Below are 14,878 nucleotides of genomic sequence, written 5' to 3'. Positions count from 1 at the left end.
TTGTTAATTGGCCATTGATCATTCAGGAGAAATGTTTAGAAAACATCACTAACTTAATCTGTAATTGATTGAATAGTAGACAAGGGTAAGAGGAAGTGGCCCATTAAGAAATGTTAGCTAAAATAATATGAGCAAGATTTATTTCAAAAGGCATTAGCAGATCGTTTGATATTTATGCTCGAGTTAATTAGGTATCCATTGTGTTTTGAGGATCCCTATAGAGACCCCCTGGGCCTCGTAAGCACGTGCTACCTTAAGACAGAGACAATTAACAAGAGAATAACCCGATATGATTTATGCTCGGTCGCAGGCCCCGGAATGTAAATTAACCAATTACGTGGCCCGTGAATTCTCCTTTTCCACTGGACAGAAAAGGAAGGATGAGGTGTCATCCCTGAGGAGTTATTGGCGACTGGATTCACCCAATGTCGTCAACGCCGATTTGAGCAAGATGCGGTGCTTTGTTATTAATTTGATTTATGCAAAACCTCCTTGCGAATATACTGATGCTTCAGCAAAAATAAGTTTAGTAATCCTTTATCTTTATTGGGTAAAAATTCTTAATGAAGTGTGCTTAATCAAAATCTTTGAATGACAATATTACAAATGATATTACTTTATCTAGAATATATCCAGGGCTGGAAAGTTCTCAGGCATAGAGTTGTATACTTCTTGGTGAAAGCCTGTCGGAAACTGTCATTGCTCCTATTTCAAAAACTCATTCTGCAAGACTCGGTCTGGTCGCATATCGAAAAATCAACGAGCTCGTTGTTCCCGTGAGAACGGCTTTTAAAACGGGGAACCGTTTGTCATCCGGCCACTGAAATATCACAGAAACTCCCCGTTCCGAGGTTTTCCCAGGGCGAGCTGGGACGCCTGAATAAATCCTTGCCGACCGATGGAAGTGGGATGTGAAAGAGGGAGTCGTGACAATCCTCCGTTTGCGCACCAATTACCATCGGACTGATTTAAACATGTTGCCGATATAATATGAAAATATCTTGTAAATTTATATATTTTTCCATTGATTTTAAGCACATTATTGTCCACCAATGAGATTGCAATATTTCTTCGTAACATCCGCAGAGTGATATTAATAATATAAATGAATCCATTTGCTTAGTGGGCTAATTGACCATATTAATTATTGCAATTAATTATTCTTTTTATCTAAGATTTTTGGATGAGATGAAAAATCACGAAGTTATGATGGCTCAAGTGGTCAGAGCAGCTGCGTATTTAGCCTAAGGTCGTGGGTTCGAATCCCGCTCGTGACACTAATTTTTCATCTCAACCAAAAACCTTAGATAAAAGAATAATTAATTGAAATAATTAATAATATATTTACCCAATAAATCCAATTTACAAAATGGTTGAATGTGTGTGTGTGTGTGTGTATATATATATATATATATATAACATAAGACAAAACTAAGAAAAAACGGAACAAAAAATACATTTTTTTAATATACTTTAATATCCATTATATTTTTTTATTTAACATTTTTTATTTAACATTTTACATTTATATTTTACATTATTTTACATTTTTTTTAATTAACATTTTTTTTTGTGTCGAACAAAAATTTAAGTCAAATCAAAATCGACCTCCGGCAGACGGACCCTCCATGCCGTAATTTTACTTTAAATTATATACTATGTAATGTTTATAACTTCTTTTTTGCAATAAAGTATTATTATTATTATTATTATTTATTATTCATTATATTTCGTGGGTCGACTGACCAAATAAATTCTTTCAATTGTTTAATATTTTTATACAAGGTATTGGTTGAAATGAAAAAGTTAGTGTCACGAGTGGGTTTCGAACCCACGACCTTCGGCTCAATAAGCCGCTGCTCTAACCACTTGACGTGGTTGGTGGTCACGATAACTCAAGTGGCTAGAGCAGCGGCGTATTTAGCCGAAGGTCGTGGGTGCGAATCCCGCTCGTGACACTGACTTTTTTATCTCAACCAATACCTCACATAAATTTAAGGTCATTTTTCACTAGCTGTGCGATATATATAGGAGGACAAGACGCGAGACAGCATTTGACAGGATCGCATGACACGTGGAGATGCTTCAAACTTGGGTGCAAGGCGAAAATGGCGCTAAGAAGTAACACATATCTATCTGGCTCAAGACCATATTCGACCACCGTGCTCTTCATATATGCTTGGGCATACGAAATGGTAAGCATTAAAAAAAGGAGCTGTGAAAAGGAGTTAAGTATAAAGCGTAACACACTCGATGATTGGTGCAACTACATGCATCACGTCTGTACTCTCTACTCAGACATTCGCGCATTGGTGTCCCCCAATTGCACTGTGGAAATTGATGAATCGCTGTTTTCGCGCCGAAAAAACAACTGTGGGAGAATCTTACCACAGCAGTGGGTGTTTGGTGGCATTTGCCGCGAAACGAGAGAAAATTTTCTAGTCGCCGTTACGGGCAGAACTGCAGCCACTCCTATCCCAGGATCCTATTTTCCGCCATATGACAGAGAACCACTCTCTCAATTTTGTCGACCTGACCACCCGTGCACATACCCAAACCGTTGAAAGTGTATGGGGAAAAGCAAAGGCGAGGAACAAATGGCAGTGCTGAACCCGCCGAAGTTCATTGGATTCCGAATTTATGTGGCGGCAGTCATGTACGGCAATTAATGTTGATGTTTTCGAAAGCATCCTTAGTGAAACAGTTGAATTTTGGCCTCCAGGGCGTCAATTCTGATTTCCTTTATTGTCAATTTATACTCGTAATTATTATTACAGGAATTGCCTACGATAAAATGTTTCAGTATTTATGATTTCCTTCAAAGGAGCATTTCCTTAAGTGATTTTTTTTTAATTTGTTGTACATTACAACTACCTTAAAGTAGGTAATAAGTAACAGTGAGAAAGGTAATTAAAACAAAACAAAATTAAAACCAAGAGTGGAGAAAACACCCATTGGTATTACTCCAATGTTACAATAATATTGTTTGTTCAATTGATACGTGTGTCATTATCACTTTCACTGTCATCACCATCACTTCCTAGGAGATCTCGCGGCCATTGTCTCTTCAGTCGGCGGGGAGGGTTTGAGGGGATTCGTCGGGATGCGAGGTTTCTGATGTGTTGGTTTACGTTAGTTGGGAGGTTTTTATGAAATTTACGGTAACGGAAACGTATTTCATCTTGTACGAAAGGAATATGTAAATCTGTATGTGTAGTTTGGTTCGATACATAAAATGGAGCATCTAGTATTTTTCGTAGTATTATAGACTGGGCAGTTTGAATGCGGTGGATATTGGAATGTTTGGCTGAACCCCACACTTCCAGTCCGTAAGTCCAAATCGGCTTAACTATGGTGTTGTAAAGCAGCCTTTTATTTTTGAGAGGTAAATTAGAGCGTTTGTCAAGAAGTCGTGCAAGAACTCTAAATCGTGTCATAACCTCCTGACGTTTCAGTCTTGTGTGAGGATTCCACGTCAGGCGTTTGTCGATGTACAATCCGAGGTACCGCACCTTGTCCGCAGTTGGGAGGGGAATATTGTTTAAGAAAACAGGGGGGGAGATCTTTTTACGAAGAGTGAAGGTAATGTGGGTGGATTTGTCTGTGTTAAATTTTATCCTTTTCTTTTTACACCAAGACTCTAGTAGTATGAGGTGTTGTTGGAGGTTTCGAGTGGAAATGACAAGGTCGGAGTTGCTAGAGAGAATTGCCGTATCGTCTGCAAATGTGAATGTGGTGGTTTCGGGATGAGATGGCATGTCAGCTGTGAAAACCTGGTACAGTGTAGGGGCCAGAACGCTACCCTGAGGAACACCAGCATGGATAGGAAAATATGAAGAGAGGGAATGGCCTTCGATGACTTGGAAGAATCGGTCAGTGAAGTAACTGTGCAGTACGAGATAGTAGGTGGATGGAAGGATGTCCTTGAGCATGAACAGCAGTCCTTAAGTGACCGGAGAGAGATCTTAGCAGTCGAGTGGGGCGGAGGCACATTAACGGAACAGGTCCATCAGTTTATAGACAGGATAGATATATTGAATTGTCCAATATGATATGGCTTATATAGAGTGTTTTTTTAGAAAGGAACAAACAGCTAGAACATGCGGACCGAGTGTTTTCCATTGCTATTTAAACTGTCATAATATGAATAGTTAAATCCGTTAACACCGAGTTAAATTATCGTTTATATCGTTAAAAAAAAGAGTGTATTCTCTTGGATTTGAATGGCTTAGCGATCTCGACCCCAATGCATTGAGCGATTGATTGCAACCGACAAAATTGTTATTAATGAGCCATATTTGTCTATTGCAACGGTGTTGGACCGTTTCGAAGAAATTAAATTAGGTGTAAGCATGATAAAACACGAATCGATAAAAGGAACGTGCCGCGTGATAAATTAAATAAAGATCTGTCACCGGAGTACCAAGGGGACAATCGTATAACTTCTCTTGATATTTAATATTATGATAATTCATCACGGCCCCTTCTTGTTTCCAGGGCTCACAAGTAACAATCACAAGGAACGAGCCGTTCGTACAAAGGTGACCGCTTCTATTTTTTACCCGTCACAAATGGAAGACGGGGAAAGAAAGAGGAAAAAAAGAAGGAAAAGAAGAAAGGACCTGGGCAAGGCCTATTCTTCTGTTCTAATGGGGTGTCACTGTTGGAAACCCCCCGTAGATACCCTCATCATTTATGTATCATCGCCACCTGTGCAGATCCGTAGGAATGTATTAATAAGAGACGGTCCTCTCATATTTATTCAAAGGCGAAGCGAATTAAGTTGTAATTAATTTCCCATACGGTGGCCTCAGGGAGCCACCTGTTTTTACTATATTTTCAACCTTGTACGGATTCCTAAATTATAAAAAATCCATAAATTAAATATTTCCATGGCCCCCTGGTGGTTACCCTTATAACATTTCTTTGACAATGAAAAATCACGACGAGTCCCCGGCAAAGGAATTAAAATTTTTTTGAAATATGAAACGCGGCCTCTTTCATTTCCTGAATTCTCGACGACTGGGACTGGTAATTTCACAGTTTAAAAAAAAATATACATCGAGTTAGGATACAATCAGGTGTGCCTCCCGTTCTGCAGCCAATGAGATTTAGACTTAACTCGGTGATTTTTGCGCTCATTTGACTTACATAATGTGAATTACATAATTCAATTTAATACTGCTTCTTTTCTCATTTCATAGCTCGCCAAAAATATAAGTGAGATGAGTTATCAAAGAAAATGTATTGTTGAATTCAGTCGCATTTAAGAAAACAGGAAATAGAAAAAATAAACGAAGAAAAAGTTCTACGTAGAGAAAAAAAAATGTATAGACATAAAAATACGAAAAGTAGTATAGTGGGAAAGAGAGAGACTGACAAACAGAGAAAAAGTAGGTGTCCATGTGAGAAAGAGAGAAGCAGACAAACAGAGAAATAGTAGGTGTCCGTGTGAGAAAGACGGAAGGAGAGCGATAGAGAGAGCGAAAGAGCGAGCGAGAGAGTGAGAGAGAGATATTAAACAATATAAAGAAAATTACTTAAAATGACAGTTAATTCTACATAAATATGCTGAAATATTCTGTGTGGACGTTTTCTATAATTAATCTTTAAGTAATGTATTGGTTGAAATGAAAAAGTTAGTGTCCCGAGCTGAAGGTCGTGGGTTCGAATCCCCTGAATGGCAAAAGCTAAAAGGTTGAAAAATGGCAAAAAGGAGGGAAAATTCAAAAGGTGGGGTTGAGAACTTGAGATGGGAAATAAGTGTCCGAGTGGATCGAAGTCGCGATAGCTCAAGTGCTAGAGCAGCGGCGTATCTAGCCGGAGGTCGTGGGTTCGAATCCCGCTCGTGACACTGACTTTTTTATCTCAACTAAAAACCTTAATTAATTGAAAGATATTAATTGGTCCAAAAACTGTACTTACATAAAAAGATTAACATCTTTATTTTATTTGTTCGTTTTATTTATTTTTATTTTTTAAATAATTTCATAAATTTCACTTCCATCACTGTAACAAGGGTCCTTGTTTAACTTCCGTAGCTTCAACATGTGTATTTTTTTAACTTTGGAAAATAAAATATTTTAAATACAATGATGTCGTACAAAAAAACTACACAAGAAACATTGTTCACAATTATTCATATGAAAATAAATTTATAAATATGTTCGTTGATTAAATGAAACAGAAACTCCTAAAATACAATAACAGAAAAAAAGGAGAATGACAGGAGTATTTTTAATAAATTTATGCCGTTTTATTTCGGCAAAGAGCTGGTCCTCATGCAAATTAATTATTTTATCACCTGTACAATAGAATCAGCGTGGGCGTGTTTTGAAAAATCCCCAAGGCAAAAGCAGTTAAAACTCATACAACGAGTCGCAGACACAAATAAAAACGGGCTAACACGAAGAGGCTCCATAAATCAATTTCTTCTTTTAAGGTTTCCGAGGGCTAGGAGTGGAAGCTCGTAAACCTACAAATTGGGTTCAAATGGTTCTCCCCACTTTTAAAGGAGCTTCCAGATGTCAGCGGATTAATTTTTTCCCCGGGGAGGTATTAGGAGCTTAGGGTCGTATGTATGATAATGAAACAAGGAATCAAAATCATAATCACCAGCAGGGGAAAGAAGGACCCACATATTTAAACTGATTTTATACGAGGATGTTCAAACTGTTTTCATTATAGGAAGAAAGGGTATTCTGATGACTTAATAGAATTAAATTTAACCCCCGTCCTCCCGGCAAAAGAAGCGACACAATATTTAAATACTAAGACTTTTATTGAGGAAGCACTAAAAGAGCTGGAACATAGTGGATAGCAGGTAGCATTAAGTCCTCTGCCCTCACTGACTATAAAGTAAATAGCTATCTTTCCCTGCCTACTTCTTTATTGGACTTGAATTGCTTTTCACAAACTGGTTAAGTCCGGGCCGTGACGAAAGGAGTAGCTACCGCCTACACAAAAACTTACCTTAACGTCAAACGGCCGTTTATTTACCACTAGTTTTTTGTCATTCGGAAGAAAGCCGTGCACAAAGGCACGCAATAAAATATATAAAATATATTCCCGCTTTGTTCTAAAGCTAAAACGGTCGATCTTTTATTCCTAAAATGATAATGGAATGAATAGTGAAAAGTGGTAACATCACGCAGTATTTTTTTCTAACTTGCCCAACAATTTTAAAAACTACATTGATTGGACCAAAGGGCGAACGAACTCAGAACGTTTGACAACTCGCATGTCAACCATTATAGCTTTAAAATGTCATCGTTTAGATTCATTTAAAAGGAAAGCTATACATTTACAGAATGTAAATGTTTTATATGCGGTCGTTCACCATAATAAAAATTTCACTACAAGCAGACGATATTGTAATCCTTATGGAAAGTGCTCATATACTGAAAAGAAATATTCAATTACTGTACCTGACTTTCGACAATCGAGCCTGACTGAGAACTTTAAAAAGTCAAAAATATTGGTATTCAGGAAGAGTGTATTAAATAGTGGTAACAGATGGAACTTCTAAGGGGAACGGATTGAAGTAGTCAACGAATATAAACATTTAGGTGTGTACCCAACTTGCGATGCTTAAATACTTCAAGCAAAAGGCATCTGCAGCAAGATCAGCCTTTAATAGGACCTGGGGAACCTGGTCAACCACTTAGTGTGACATACACTCCCCACACATAAACATTTCACCTTTTTTTTTCAATTTTTAGAGTAAAAGTGTGTGGTGTTTAGTGACTGTTAGTTAATGATTATTTGGAGATCAAGAGATGCGGTCTGGTGTGACGTAGGTTTAGAAAAACATTTTCTTTATCGTCCCCACGTTTCGATCTTTATTCAGATCATCTTCATGGCTTGTGATTTATAAACGTTGTTTAAATTATACAAATTATACAAAAACATGTAATAACACATAATTTGTATAATTCGAAAGAAGTGAGACCGAGAAAGAGAGGGTGAGAATATTATAGAAAACCTATTATATTTCGTGGTCCGATTGACCAAATAACGTCTTTCAATTAATTAATCTTTATGTAACGTATTGACTGAAATGAAAAAGTTAGCGTCACGAGCGGGATCCACGACCTTCGGCTTGCCGATAGAGAAAATATAAAATTATAAAACTTTTACTAGACCCCCAATAACTTGTATTTTATCCTCTGCCGATCACTATTACTGTAAAAATATTGATATAATCTTAATCGGTTAGATTTGTTTAGAAAATATGTACTGGATATAAAAGATGAGATCATACAATAGGAAAATCTGAAGACTTAGTTAATAGTAAATCATGATAACAACAAATAACGATCATGATAAAGCATGAAAAGTTTGAACTTTTAGGTGCTTCACACTTCGTAATGAATAATAAACACGACTTTTTTGAAAATGGGATTTTACTCGTTTGTTAATCGGGTTACTACAAATGGAAACAATCCTTTCTAATGATTTTGTCCACTAAAATACGTAATAAGACACAAATAAAGATTATTGGCCATGAAATTGTCCCAATAAAAATTATTATTTGAATAATTTAAGATTAATGTCAAAAACAAAGGTAAGTGTGAAAATTCTGAATATTTCAGGTGAAAATTCTGAATATTTCAGATATCTATAAAGTTTTTAATGATGTGTGGTTTTTTCAAAAACCAATTCCTGTATTTTCACCCTACTTCTCTTCCTTTCCATTTTTTCAAGCCACATTTATAAAATCAATATTCCATACATTCACATTCACACTGCACATATTTAACCGATTATTCCTGAGCACTTCAATTATTGTTTTGCTTAATTAAAGTAAGTATGAAACATGGATCTTCGGATTTCAGATGGATTTTCAATTTCCTTCGGTAAATGTAAGAATATATGTCTATTTTTTGATGACATTTTATTTATTTTAAGTCTTTCTATATTCTGAGAATCGATATTTTCATTCAGAATATCGATTATTTTATTTCGCTCCTTTTGGGTTGATAATTCAAGGCATCTATAATTAGAAAATTCTGTAGTTATGGATACTTTTTTCTTCGATAATTCAAGATGTAGATACTTTTGTTTTGATCCTTCTGTGTTGTTACTTTAAAATATCGATTACCTTAGTTCGATTATTCTTTTACTAATAAATCAGGGTATCGATACATTCGCTTCGATACTCCAAGAATCGATACACTTGTGTTGATAAATAATTCAGGATATAGTTACTTTCGTCTTATTTTATTCAGAATATCCAGCTATTGTTTCCATACTGCAGGAATCGATACATTTGTGTTGACAATTCAGTATATTGATTATTGTTGATAAATTATAGTACTACTGTTTCGATACACTTGTGTTGATAAACAATTCTTTTGGTAAATAATTCAGGAAATAGTTAATTTCGTCTGTTATCTAGATTATCCAACTTTTGTTTCGATACTGCAGGAATCGATACGCTTGTGCTGAAAATTCAGGATATCGATAAATTTGTTTCAATTTTTTTTAGTATTCTTACTTTTTTAATTTTTTAAGGGTGTCGATATTTTGTTTCGATATTTCAGTGAATTAATGCATAAATTGTGTTTCAATAATTCGGGGTCTATACATTTGTTACCACACTTTATGATATTGATCTTTTTCCATACTTTCGAAATGTAGATTTGAATCTTTCTAGACTATTAACGCGTGCAGTAAGGAAATTTTTTTGAAATACCGTTTCCGTGGTAAAAATTCCCATTATTATCCTTCTGATTTATTTAGAAAACCGTACTATTATTTAAGGCTTCTTACACAGAATTATATAGACTTTTTTAACGTTTTGTTGACTGAACAATTGAACTACATAATTGGCGAATTTACGAAAGTTAGAGGTTTAGCATCTAAAATGCAGGATACAGCGCAAAACGAGGCATCGTACAATTTTTGCTTAGAAAGTTTCAACAAATCATCACGAGTCCTCCGAAAACTTCGTGGACACACGTTTACCGAGCCAGCGTATTATTTCGGGATAGACAAACAGGGTCTGTCGCGAGGTAGCCATAATCTCGAAGCTTTCTTTCTAATCGTCCTCAAGACTCCTGGGATCTTCCCACGGCTCCGTCAGCGGGAGGGTCACGGGAACCTATTTGCTCCTACGTGATTTGACCATTTCCGAAAAGAAAAGGGCAATCACTACCCCCCTACTACCAAACGTTATCGACTCCTAATGAGATCCAGTCACACCCGTAATCACAGCTAATGGGTATATACCCCAGGTATGGAATTATCCTCCTCTTGTCCGAAACGGAATTTTTGGCGAATAGGCCGGTATGCGAGGCAGCAAAACTGAAGTATTCCGTGCTGGCGTAGTTCTCGTCCGGCCATGCAGTGCCCACGGCCGGCTAGGAGGTATATTCATAATTGGTAAAGGTACGAGACCCTCCATAACGAGCTCATTACCGTTTACGACCCTGGATGAGGGTCAGAGGATACAAGTTGACTTTTCCGAACAGCCGGAGAGCAATACCAGATGTAATGGACTATTAAAAATTCTAAAATTATTGCATGTCCCGTTTTATGCCGCGGCCTACTATTTACAACCTTAATCATTAATAGTAATTTACCTTCCAATAAACATTTATTAACTCGTTATGATAATTGGGAATTTTTGTTTGTGCATTTGTTTAGAAATGACTATTATTTAAGTACTATTATTCAGTAAGACGAAAATATCATTTTACACCTTCACTTTCTTCTTCTTTTAAGAACAACCTAGTTTTATATGTACTATGTTTAAAAACAAAAATATTTCATTACATTTTTTAAAGATTTTTCTTGAGATCTGGGGGTGATGAACCTGCATCAAGGTCATTTCCTATGCTATTTCATAAACTCTTTGAAGGTTCGCATTTGTTTGCTATGTGTTAGTTGTTCAAAAAAATTGTCAAAAGAGAACAAAAATCGGATTATGAACAGAATGGATCAGAAGGTGGTCAAAGCAGAATAAAATTCTATTTCATCAAACGATATAGCACGAAATAGCCAATGCACTTTTATACTAATAACCTAGACTTTTCATTATCTCTGGCATTAGAAAAAAACAGTTTTTCGTTATTAATACGTAACAGAAACACTCATGTTACTGGAAAACCAGTGAATAGCCTTACAGAAAACGTTAACACATTAGCTGGTGAATATCATGAAATGGCATTCATGTATATTTGCATTTTAATAGCACAATTACACGATACTACGGCTGCGTTAACACTAATTCTATTTTACTAGAAGGCACAAATCTACAATGAAAAAGTTAATTGTGGAGGTCGTAATGATATATTACTGACAAACTGTTAGGTACTTCTTGTTTTTTTTGCCTTGATAAATAATTTAATTAGTAATTGAATATCGAAAATATATATTTTTAGTTTGCACTATTTAACCAAAGAAATTAATTATATTGTTTTATAATTTTTATGTAAAGTGTGGTTGAGATGAAAAATTAGTGTCACGAGCGGGGCTCAAACTCACGACCTTCGTTTGTCGCCGAGAATCGAGATTATTGCACGAAATTTGAATATCTGGCAAAAAAAAAAAAGAATATTTGAAGGATATTTGAAAATGTGGCAGGTTGAGTTGGTTCTCCCCGGGAAGCGAAGCCACGATAGCTCAAGTGGTTCGAGTAGCGACGTATTCAGCCGAAGGCCGTGGGTTCTAGTCCTCGTTACCCTAATTTTTCATTTCAACCACATTTTACATAAAAATTATAAGTCAACAAAATATATGTTGTAATTTATCTAAAGTTTTAGGAATAATTGTAAAAACTAAGCATTGACGTAAACTTTTCCTCTTTTTTTCCAACTGTATTGTATTCCAACTGTATCCAACTTGTATTGTCATTTGTACTTTTTTTGCCTACAGATTTTTCACGGATTCTATGTAGAAGTTACTGTGAAAAATTACCGATATTCCGAGACGATTTAAAACCACTGTGATATTTTACGATTCGCAGACCGAGTGTAATTGCGCCCGGTGAATAATTGCCGCAATGAATAGTTCACCGAAGGGGGAGCGGTCGCGACGTGCCGGGCCGGGCGCTATATTACTTCAAATACGGTATAATTAGCATAGGAATTCATCTCGAGATAGATTCATCGGAGCGCCCCGAATATACATTTATTGTGTAATTAATAAAATTATCCTCGTCTGACAAAAGTAGCTAGAGTAACGAGCCGGAATTGCATCGGTTTTCGCTGTAACCTTTAAATCCCCAACTTGGGACTGGGCGATATATCGAGATTATCTATTATTTTTGATCGAATATTAATTAATTCACTCCGTCATCAAAACAGAATTTCTTTCCTACTGTAAAGGTGGCCATTCACGATCACTCCAAATGGAACCGCGCCAAGCCGTACAGCTCCATTTGGAGTGCCTGAAATTTGAGGGGCATTCACGACCGCTCCACAGCCAGTCGCTCCGAACGTCAACCAGTGAATTACCTTCTCAAAATGGATGACGATCTCTTGTGATACTCTTCTGTTTATTTACATATTAAAAGCAAAAATTCGAAGAGAAAATGGTGTAAGAAGTGGCTCCTGAACAGAAGCCGTAATACCCACATCAATTTGTTGAAAGATCTTTTCCTTGAACCCGCTGATTGGAGGAACTATTTAAGGATGGATGAAACGTCTTATTTATTTATTATATTTAGTGTTCTAATGACCAAATTACTTATTTCAATTATTTAATCTTTTTTGTAAGGTTTTGGTTGAAATGAAAAAGCTAGTACCACGAGCGGGATCTGAATCCGCGACCTTCGGCTAAATACGCCGCTGCTCTACCACTTGAGCTATCGTGACTTCCATCCTCTCCGACACCAAAAAATGGCAAAAACAGAGAAAATTCGAAAGGTTGTAGGTTGAGGTGGGGAGTTGGTGCCCGAGTGGATCGAACTATCGAAGTCAGGATAGCTCAAGTGGTTAGCGCAGCGGCGTATTTAGCCGAATGTCGTGGATTCGAATCCCCTCGTGACATTATTTTTTTCATTTCAACTAAAACCTTACAAAAAAAAGATTAACGTCTTATTTATATTTACTCCAGCTTGTTACCCCCTTGATTAGAAAACAAAAGACAGTCATGAGAGAAATCATCACTATATGAAAGGTTGGCAACCACATTACTATTTCTCGCTACAGGGTTGAACTACAAAGAACTTAAGTTCTCTACTACATTTCTGATCATTGTTAGGGGTTATCAATACCGCATCTCTCATTGCATTTGTCTCCTTTGTTTTGAAAACGTCGACCAACTGGTTGAGGATCGAATTTCTTTTATTTCTATCGTGGTAATATAATCATTTTACACCACTTTCATAAACATGGTACACTTTCATACAATTCAATCACCTCAACAATAAAATCTCGATTGGATGTCATTACCAATAAAGAATAAACGTTTTTGACTTTTTGAGAATGTACGACGGAGATGTTTGCTAGTGACAGAAAGACGGAGACTGCGCCAAAAAAAGAGGGTTTACCCATTCACGACCTGGCCACCGCGCCAAAATCCCCACCCTTCACGCCAGATTTTACCATTCACGAACGCGCCATGCCGTCGTCGCGCCGTAGATATTTGGAGTGGCGCGATGGAATTTGGACCGGTCGAATATTCGGCACAGCTGGCACGCCAGTTCAGTTTTGCCATTGACGTGGTTTTTGGAACGGCGTCGCTCCGTTTGGACTGCTTGGAGCGATCGTGAATGGCCACTTTAAGGGGTGGCAATGTGATTTTGTCCGACTCGACAGTAGGCCTAATAGAATCTGGTACTATTAAGAAGCAAATTAACACTGGAAGAAACCTACATTATTCAAGAAAGGAATGTTGTAGGGAAAAAATTATTGCCAGGAGCCGACAGTCGTCAACCCTTTTACTTTATACTTGTCCTAGTATATTTTCGAAATAAATAAGAAGAAATGTTGAAAAGTAAAAAAATACATATATTTTTGTTTTCAATAAGCTATTAAAATAAATATTACACTAGACTTCATGTCAAATTACAAAAAATTAGGGTTCAGGAATAAAACGTAAACGTTTTAATGTAAACCCCTATGAATTTTACATCACTGCAAAGCGTTTTTCACCTTTTTTATTTATTTATTTTTTATTGAAATAGGTCAAATGTTTGTGCCGTTTATTGGAAGTATCTTAGATTTAAAATTTAGTTAAATTAATTAAGGTTTTTAGTTGAGATAAAAAAGTTAATGGCACGAGCGGGATTCGAACCCACGACCTTCGGCTAAATCCACCGCTGCTCTCCCACTGGGGCTATGGACTTCGATCCCCTTGGACACTAACTTCCCATCTCAACCCCCACCTTGTGAATTTTCCCTCCTTTTTGCCATTTTTCAAATGTCGTGTAATCGGATTGGATTCTCGACGACAAATGAAATGGCCACGGAGAGCTTTAGTGAAGTATACTTCATTTTAATTAATTAAATTCACTAATTTCGATCGAGGTCACGATAGCGCAAGTGGTAGAGCAGCGACGTATCTAGCCGAAGAGCGTGGGTTCGAATCCCGCTCGTGCCATTGACTTTTTTATCCCAACTAAAAACCTTAATTAATTGTAATAAATATTATTGTTTTCTGTGAGATTTAATTTTCTGTAAAATTTGATACTATTTGCCAATCTTCAATACATATATATTGAAACCGCTGTTCTCTCATGAGAAAAAGTATGTAAGGTACGTTCTAATGTTTAGTTGAAAATCATTTTTATTGCAAAATTTAATACAGAAATTTTGAAAATAGAATGGAATTTGCTGCTACAAAAATTGGTCGTTTTGTCAACATATCGCACGTCACAGTGGTCCAAGGTCTTAGAAAATTTAATTATCAACTAGGTACTAAAAAATTA

At 36.5% G+C, this 14,878-nt stretch overlaps 1 protein-coding gene across 1 annotated transcript in view; it reads left to right on the top strand.

Moving 5' to 3' along the window:
- The window catches only part of LOC112126897, a 97,913-nt gene that overhangs the window by 56,377 nt on the left and 26,658 nt on the right, over nucleotides 1-14,878 (top strand). The window contains exon 4 of the mRNA XM_024226867.1: nucleotides 2,032-2,195. Within this exon, the coding sequence (XP_024082635.1) occupies nucleotides 2,032-2,195 (164 nt within the window). The remainder of the gene's footprint in view (nucleotides 1-2,031; nucleotides 2,196-14,878) is intronic.

Source organism: Cimex lectularius, unplaced genomic scaffold (assembly GCF_000648675.2).
Source record: "Cimex lectularius strain Harlan isolate CLEC.00 unplaced genomic scaffold, Clec_2.1 scaffold7, whole genome shotgun sequence".
In the NCBI taxonomy this organism is placed as follows: domain Eukaryota; kingdom Metazoa; phylum Arthropoda; class Insecta; order Hemiptera; family Cimicidae; genus Cimex; species Cimex lectularius.
Note: the sequence above shows the minus strand (reverse complement) of the source record. Positions and strands in the feature narration are given on the sequence as shown.